An 8,037-nucleotide genomic window follows, 5' to 3' on the forward strand; every position below is an offset into this window, starting at 1 on the left:
CCTGGAGTGTTACCGGGGTAGTGCAGAGCTTGGTGCGGGAGTACAAGAGTAGTGATGAGAGCCAGGAGGGAAGGTAGATCGTGACTGAGGTGTAGAGGGAAGGGGAGCAGTGGGTTGCAGAAGCTCAGAGGTTTGGCAGCTGCATTGTGCAAGATTTCTCGCACCGCAGGAAGCACAGCCGTAGATTGACATGGGAAAGGAGAGATGCTTCTACTCACTACCTGGTAAGTTTTTATGCCTTTCTGGACTCTGCTCTTCGACCAAAGATTGCATTGCTGCTCATCATCTACGTTACACATGCATAAGATAAATACCTAGGAAACGGATCTAAGTTATCCAGATAAAGGTTTGGTGAGCTCTAAATGACCCAAGAGAGAACATACAACATCAAGAGACATGGTTGAAGTGCGTGCAGCTGATGGGAGAAAGCAGGCTGGCGGGAACGAGGAGAGGAGAATCCGGCACGTGACCAGATGAAGCGCGTCGTACCAGTCGGCCCGACAGCGGATACTTGGAGCCGCCGAGAGTCCACACCTTGAAGCGACCTTGACTTACCTTGAGCTGACCTCAAAGCGACCTTGATGGTCGATTTTCATACTCCGCTCAAGGCAAGGTGCACATTGACGTGAAGTGACCTCACTTCGCGGCAACACTACTCCTTCCTTGCTCGCTGTTTCCCTTATCCCCGCCCCGTTCAATTTGTTTGTTATCCTTCGCTCGTTGCCTGCGCTCGCTCGAGGGGATGTGTTGGAATCCTGGCGTCAAGATGGCGAGCTCGCGGAACGAGCGCCACAGGTCCCGCCCCCCGACGGATATCCGCGCCCTTATCTACCCCTATTCTACTGTGTATATAAGGTCTATTGTATGTACTACGTACGGCACGCGTTTGCACCGGCCAAACGCGAATCCCATTTGTGCCCGCTTGCCCTCGAACTTCTACATGTTCTCGCCGAAAGCGCTTGCCAGGTTGCAACGGCCACAACGAATGGCAGCTGCAAGACTCGGGCAACATCGTCATGTGTCAAGCATGTCAAACGTTACTGTCCAAGGCTTGAAGAGGCTCGATTGTCTGCGGCATTGATTTTCCGGAACAAGTTTCTGAAGTCTACTCGCGTCCACCGGCTACCCACAAGACCTCCGCATACTATCACACTGACGTTGCAACCTAGAGTCAATCATGTGCAGAACGCCCCCAACCTTGCGAGCTGTCACCGTCAGTAGGTATTCAGTTGTCACCGTCACGAATTTCTTGCATCTGCCATTCCGCATCATGATGTGCTCGCGACTGCAAACAAACGGACTCACACTACCGCAGAGCATGGGACAATACGGTTAGCACCGCCGCTTGCATTAGTTGTCGACTCTTCAACATCCATATTAAGGCATTGGTTGAGTATTGTCATGATGGCGCGCTAGGTGGTCGCATGTCCCTTTGCATGCATCACGAAGCCACTGATGACGCGTCTTCGTAGACCTTACGCACTCGTTGTGTGCACGAAACAGAACCATCAGATGGACTAGCCTTCCGGGGTCGTAATTATCGCGGCACCCGGGCTTGTGCGCAAGCAGTCTTTTTTGTTCTTGCAAGCTCCTTATTCGCTCATCTCATGGCTACAGGACCGAATCATGTTGAGTCGTTCCAACTATCCGCTTTCTTCCCCTCATCGTCCTGCTTTGAGGTGTTTCGCTAAGCCGTACGTGCTCGCTTTCCCTACTTAACTTCGTGTCCTCTATAGTTCACCACCAGATTGACTCACATACCCGTACAAGTGGCCGAGCACGAAGGCTTGCCAATTGTAATGGAAGAGGAAGATCACGTGGCAAAGCAGGACAAGTCCCGGCAGGTACGACGAACTGCCCTCTTCATACGCCGACAGCTGGCCCGCTTTCACCGCTCTTATGGTCGCTAACCTCTTCCAGGAGGCATGTTTGGCACTATTACAGTTGTCTGTGCCCGTGATACGTCGATCAGAGCGTTTGCGCAAGCAGGCCAAGTCACACACTCCCACAATTGTGCCCACTCCGCCGGCTACGCAGCCGGAGAAGGGAAGCGAAGCCGGACGGAAGCTTTCTGCTACAATGGTAGGCCCGTCCAACGCCTACCGGTCTTCTCAGAGATCCAGGCGAAAGCGCAGACGCAGCGACTTGTCGACGGACGATGTCCTATACGCCCCACCTGAGTCCGCTCCAAAGCGCAACCGAACCCGTCGGCCACCCATCGCCGGTCAAGCCCTTGTCGTGGTCGAGGGAGAGCAGACGATACACTGCGAAATCTGTTCAGAGAAGCTTACCCTCACGGATCTGGACGCTATAGTGAAGCATTTCAGCGGGCACTACCACAAAAAGCAGAAGGCGACACGCGTACCTTGCTTGTGGGGGAATTGCGCTGTCAAATATAAAAACTTCCAACAGGTAGTCCGACACCTAAAGCAGGACCACCTGAAGGTGATGTGGGCATGTCCCCATTGTGGGGAGCGGTTCGGGAGGATAGATTGCGTGAGAAGGCACCAAGAAGCGAGAAGGGCTTGTGTCAGTAATCAAATGCTTCATCCGCCCTCATCACCGTTCTTGACTGAGTCCTATATAGCCCGCGAAACAAGACAAGAAACGGCAACTATCAACCTCAAAGCCGAGCGGAAAAGTACAGAAGGGCCGATAACTCGAGATGTTAGGGGCGTGGTCCAGGAAGCCGTCTCCCCTTCGGTGGTCTTCAGGCATGTTGGGTTATCGTACACCGTACTCCCGCTCTTTGTACTCCTGTACTGTACATATCATGCGGGATACTACTTGAAGAGGGACGCGGGTACTTGACACACCGTCACGGAGTCTCCGAGATGGCAGAATTGGGAAGCGATCCAACAAAAGGCTGGGGTACAAAGTATATAGAGAGGAAAAATGACGACGTCATATTGTTACATCGCGGGGTCGGACAGCTAGCAGTATGTATGGAAATATCAGGGGTGGGTACAGGTCATTTGTATGCGAAGATGAAAGCATGAGAGCAAGTTGACGGAAACAGTGTCCATAGGTACAAAGGAACGATATTGAACGTAGAATTACGCAAGAAGGGGAGCATAACCGCCACTGGGTTGTGGTCGATGTAGTGGTTCGAGTAGTTCGGCAACGAGCCTTACAGTATTGATCTCAGCACAGTGTAACAATCTACATAAGTCAATCAAGGAGCTCACCTTCATGCTATCACCAACCACGATGATCCGTCGAAGATGCATCGGAATGGGAACGACGCTGATCTTGCGCAACCATAGACACGAATTCCTCCGGCGACATTATGCATACGCCCTCGCGCTGCGATAGATGGCGGCTTTCCAGTTGATGATCGCGCGATGGGACTTGGGACGTCGAGTATCTCCGTTTCAGAGCGGGACGAGCAGGACGCGATGTCTTCGCGGGTTTGGACGGCGTTGGAGGGACGTCTTCTCTGTCGGGTAGCGGGGCGAAGCTTACGCGCCGTTTGCCGCGAGCCTTGGCACGGTTGTGCCTTTGCGGCCCCCAAGGGACAGCGTTCTCATCCTGCCTGCGTTTCGCTGGTGTCTGCGGAACTATCGGGGGAGGAGGCATGCAAAACGCATGGTTCTCGGATGTGGATGCGACGAACGCAGTAGTGGCGACAAATGTGCTTTGGATCGGGGGAGCGTACGTAACGGTGGTGCAAGACATTGTGGAGATGCGTCGTAAAGCAAGAGTAGATCGCGGAAGAGGGCGGATGGAATGGACGTGCGGTGTTCCTAGATGGTGGTTGTCAGACAATGGGAGCGGCTCGGCAAAAGGCATGTTGAACACGAACGCGCGCTACAGCGGACCTCGTGCCGGGCCGATGCCACTCACCTCCCGCCACTTGGTTGTTTGTGAGCATATTCTCCATGCTTCTAACGAACCCTACAGCATAACTGTACTAGCCAATTTAGTGCTGGAAAGGTAAATCGATGCGTGCCCGTCAGCGGATGTTCGGGGACGCGTATATTGTGAGTGTCACCTTTCTTCTGCCAGTGGTTACTGAAAATCGACTTGCATTGCGTTCAGGACTCCGGATCGTAGAGATGAATATATGCGAGCAGATCGCATGGCGTTGATCGTCGTCCTATATTCACTGCGAGATCGACCCGTTTCGTACAGTATCATAATACTTATCACAGTTGCGGTAATCATGTGTGGCTCCAGTCCGAAACGGCCTTGCTAGAGAACACTGACCTCACAGTGCGTGGTCTATAAGAGGAAACTTTCGATGGGTTACACGGTATTGCGACCAATTCTAGAGGCCCCAACCGTACGAAGCCTCTTCAGAGGCAGAGCCACTCCACGGCAAGTAGTGCGAGGTAAGCCTATCTCAAGACCGAATTCAATGCATTAAGCATGCAATACATGCAGTCGTTAGCTTATGACGTAGTGCCTTGCTCTCAAACAGCTTTGAGGAGCTATCTGGACGCAAGGTCTGACATACGCAAGGTATATACCGTTGCATGGCAAGCAGAACGCGAATGTCTCCGTGAATGGGAACAACAGCTTACAAGTGTCGGATATTAGCTCTACAGCAGTATCATTGAAGCTGCAGCAACTGGAACTATGCCTGGCCTTCAAGTATTGATTCGCTTCGAATATCAGATACCCAGGACCTTAGGTTCAGCAGACGATATGGGCCAGCAACTGTACGTCATATGTTTCTATTATATTTCAGATGTCACCATTTATCAGACACAAAGAGAACGAACGCACCGTTCTCTGCGCAGCCTACCTCGCATTGGCATACGGACCGAAGGAACTTTTCGGAAGGGTCCGCCCTTATTCAATGTTTGGGGGACATCCTGTACACTGTGAGTAGCTTACACTTGCATGATCCTTAGGCTGTAGCTGATCATCAGAGGATATAGATGTTTGGTAGGCAATCAGGAGGTGCTTGAGACTTTGGAGGGGCAACTGCCCCGCTGGCATGTTGGACGGGCTGGACCCCGGTCACCCGGAGCTGTGTGTCCATCTGTGCGCTTCGCGGGAACCTCGACAGCACAGCATCGCGAATCGGTGGCAGTATCGTCGTACAATTTTCGTCTGTAGAATCGCTGTCGCAGTCAGCTATATTCCAGGCAAGTGGAAGACTCGTGTCTAAGTTAGCATAAGCGCTTATATCGTTTTCATTGCCCTGTGCAGAGTCCACTCAAAACGAAAACGCACTAGTTCCACAACTCGAATGTCACACACGGATACCGAATCCGACGGTGGAATGGATCTCGGTGATGTCTTCACTGTCAGTATGCTATCAAGCAGGAGTCCAATCTGCTCATCCATCGCAAAGGAGCCCCCGAGACCACCATCGCCAGAACCTACAACGGCCGTTTATACTCGAGAACGCTCTGATCAGACCGATTGGACGACAATCAATCTGCGCTTAGTTGGCTCGCATCCTCTATGGGCACATTATCTGTGAGTATATGATGCACTATCACGAGATTGATGACCGAGTGTTAAGGTTCTAGTTGGAATGCGTCGCTTGCTTTCGCGTCGTACCTCGATGAGCATGATGCTCTTTATCGCGATCGCTTCGTCCTGGAGCTCGGCGCAGGCGGCGGACTGCCAAGCATAGTAACTGCCAAGAACGGGGCCCGGAAGGTGAGCCATCACCCTTAGGACGGTCGTCTGGTTTGATCTGAGGGCTGTCATCGTTAGGTGGTGATTACTGACTATCCAGATCAAGCGCTGATAGACAATTTATCTTACAACGTCAGCCAAAACCTTGGGGAGACCGAGAACGACGGTGTTGCTGTGCAGGTATCACACACTTTTATGCCACTGACCTGCCCTCTAAGTCACGCATATATAGGGTTACATCTGGGGACATCCTATTGAGAAGTTGCTCCAGCTGCTTCCAGACAATGAGCCGGAGCGTGCATTCGATCTGATGATATTGTCCGATCTCATCTTCAACCATTCTCAAGCAAGTAGCTACGGAACTCATCCACCGCATATGCTAACATTGTCTCTAGCACGACGCGATGCTCAAGACATGTGACCTTGCTCTCGCGAAATCAAGACCCGCATGTGTCTTGGTCTTCTATTCTCATCACCGACCACATCTCGCACATCGCGACGTGGAGTTCTTCAGGAAGGCGCGGGAGAACGGCTGGACCTGCGACGAAATTTTGACACGAAAATACCCTGTACGTACATTCTTCGGTGCTCTAATGCCGTTGTTAAGGGCCCACATCATAGCCTATGTTCCCCGAAGACCCGGGAGAGGAAGAGGTGCGAGCGACAGTACACGGATGGCGGTTGACCCGGGCGTCTTAGCTCTCGTGGACCGTTTCCCCTCACGGACCGTAATGTATCAAGCACAGAAATAAAGGTCATCTATAGTGTGCTACTGGCGGGGCTTTGTCGATGCTAGTGCTGACGGAGCGGCTCTAGCAGAGGGATGAACCTCAGGCCGGGGTTGTGATCACGTTCGATGAGACGACAGATCAACGATGAAAACCACTGCGTGGGCAGAACACGACGTGGTTGTTGGCGGGAGCAGCGATGCAGTTGACGTCTGGACTAAAACAGGCAGCTGAAAGCGAGACAACGGGAAGTGCGGTGAGAAAAGATAGAGACTAAACTAGTGAGACACGAGGATCACAAACACGAGCGGAACAAATATGATGGATTCAGATAGTACATGCGATAGGTGTTCGTAGAGAGTAAACGGACAATGGCGGTAGCGTAGAGACAGCAAGAGCCAGTAAGAAGGAGATTGCAGCACAATGGAAACAGATCACAATGACGGCAGAAAGGGCATACAGTAGCGATGTACCCAAGGAAGACAAACAAGCATCTAGTCCCTCCTCCGCTTCCTGGCGTGCTGTTTGCCCTTCTTCACCGACTTCGACGGCACATAGTCCTCGTCGTACTCGTCGTTGGGATCCCAGTGCTGCTCAGAGTTGTCGTGGTACTCTTCCTCTTCGAAGTCTTGCACACAGCTCCGAGAGCGCTTTCGCGGGTTAGAAGGCCCAGCTTCGGGCTGCTCTGGCACTGCAAAAACGTGTGGACGTCAGAGCGCGGGCCAGTTGTGTGCGTACAGAGCTCGTGAGCTTACTAGGCGTTGACACTTCGAAGTCCCTCGGGCCATCTGCCTGCAAGTGGGCAGCGCGTTTCTCCCGCTCCACGGGACATCGCTCCATGTGGCGTGTAAGAGCATCCGCGCGACTTATTGACCCACCCCAACGACATGCCGGATAATTCGGACACCGGTAGCAGGCCCCAAAGTGCTGGCTGAAGTGACGGCCAGTGTCGCGAAATTTCAAGGTCTTGGTACAGCCTATCCACCGACATCGAACAATGCGGTCTGTTTGTTTCTCGTCGGCTGCGTAGTGCACCTCTCGGAAGTGCTTCCGTGCCGCCTTGATGCTGATGAGTGGGAAGGACGACTTGCACCTGGGGGTCGTCGCGTCGCCGTCGACTGCCCCTGCCGCGGCGCACCCGCACCGGTGGATCTGCTGTTTGCCAACTATGTACCGCTCGGAGTCCTTGAGTGGCTTGTTTCTGACGCGAGTCAAACCCTCTCTGATCGTCATGGCACTAGCGGCGTGCGCTCCCTCCTTCTTCAAGTACAGCACCGACCTGCGGCTCTTCGCGCGGGGAGGCTTGCGAGGGGCTTCTGGCCGGCCTTGTTGTCCACGCGCGGGTCGATTTTCTGGACCGTGTGAGGTGGTAGACGGGCATGGTCGGGGAAGGATGGTCTGCGGCTTCTTCGCCGCGTCTTCGTTTTCATGACTCGGTGCCCCGCGTCTGGGGCGGAGCTTGCGTAGTTCTTGATCATTCGACATGATACGGTGGGGAAAGGGGCAGGCAGAAGTTGGAGTTCGGGAGGGACTGTGTGGTGGGAGGTGAAAGTGGGGGGACGAAGAGGCGCCGTTGTTGAACTCGCTTTTTACGGCTCAGTCGGGGCAACCGAAGCCAGCGGATCGAGGCGCGGCTTGCCAGGCAGGCCTCTCCGTCTATCCTCTGACAACAAAAGACATAATGAACAGACTGAGTACCCTGAACTTACTT

The 8,037-nt window shown here is 53.2% G+C and overlaps 3 protein-coding genes across 3 annotated transcripts; 1 reads left to right on the forward strand and 2 right to left on the reverse strand.

Moving 5' to 3' along the window:
- Window positions 1-2,874: 2,874 nt before the first annotated feature.
- On the reverse strand, window positions 2,875-3,715 carry DICSQDRAFT_156487 (uncharacterized protein). Its single transcript, XM_007368195.1, has 2 exons — window positions 3,189-3,715; window positions 2,875-3,129 (listed from the first exon to the last, which is right to left on the reverse strand). Exon 1 carries the CDS (start codon window positions 3,676-3,678, stop codon window positions 3,199-3,201), a length of 480 nt encoding a protein of 159 aa, XP_007368257.1. The 5' UTR covers window positions 3,679-3,715; the 3' UTR covers window positions 2,875-3,129; window positions 3,189-3,198.
- Window positions 3,716-5,179: 1,464 nt separating this feature from the next.
- Window positions 5,180-6,337, forward strand: DICSQDRAFT_156488 (uncharacterized protein). Its single transcript, XM_007368196.1, has 7 exons — window positions 5,180-5,257; window positions 5,306-5,433; window positions 5,487-5,619; window positions 5,677-5,778; window positions 5,831-5,944; window positions 5,994-6,167; window positions 6,220-6,337. Exons 1-7 carry the CDS (start codon window positions 5,201-5,203, stop codon window positions 6,295-6,297), a joined length of 786 nt encoding a protein of 261 aa, XP_007368258.1. The 5' UTR covers window positions 5,180-5,200; the 3' UTR covers window positions 6,298-6,337.
- A 329-nt stretch (window positions 6,338-6,666) lies between these two features.
- DICSQDRAFT_182205 (uncharacterized protein) lies at window positions 6,667-7,811 on the reverse strand (the record flags this gene model as incomplete). The annotated part of the gene is made up of 2 exons (XM_007368197.1): window positions 6,667-7,017; window positions 7,082-7,811. 2 exons carry the CDS (start codon window positions 7,809-7,811, stop codon window positions 6,821-6,823), a joined length of 927 nt encoding a protein of 308 aa, XP_007368259.1. The 3' UTR covers window positions 6,667-6,820.
- Window positions 7,812-8,037: the final 226 nt, after the last annotated feature.

Source organism: Dichomitus squalens, assembly GCF_000275845.1.
Source record: "Dichomitus squalens LYAD-421 SS1 unplaced genomic scaffold DICSQscaffold_33, whole genome shotgun sequence".
Taxonomy (NCBI): Eukaryota; Fungi; Basidiomycota; class Agaricomycetes; order Polyporales; family Polyporaceae; genus Dichomitus; species Dichomitus squalens.

Excerpts from the sequence above, each read along its gene's own strand:
- DICSQDRAFT_156488 (XM_007368196.1), top strand. The coding sequence starts at position 5,201 with ATGTCACACACGGATACCGAATCCGACGGTGGAATGGATCTCGGTGAT. Across the intron at positions 5,258-5,305 it reads ATCTCGGTGATGTCTTCACT|GAGCCCCCGAGACCACCATC; the intron begins GTCAGTATGCTA and ends TCCATCGCAAAG. Across the intron at positions 6,168-6,219 it reads TTTTGACACGAAAATACCCT|CCTATGTTCCCCGAAGACCC; the intron begins GTACGTACATTC and ends CCCACATCATAG.
- DICSQDRAFT_156487 (XM_007368195.1), bottom strand. The coding sequence starts at position 3,678 with ATGTCTTGCACCACCGTTACGTACGCTCCCCCGATCCAAAGCACATTT.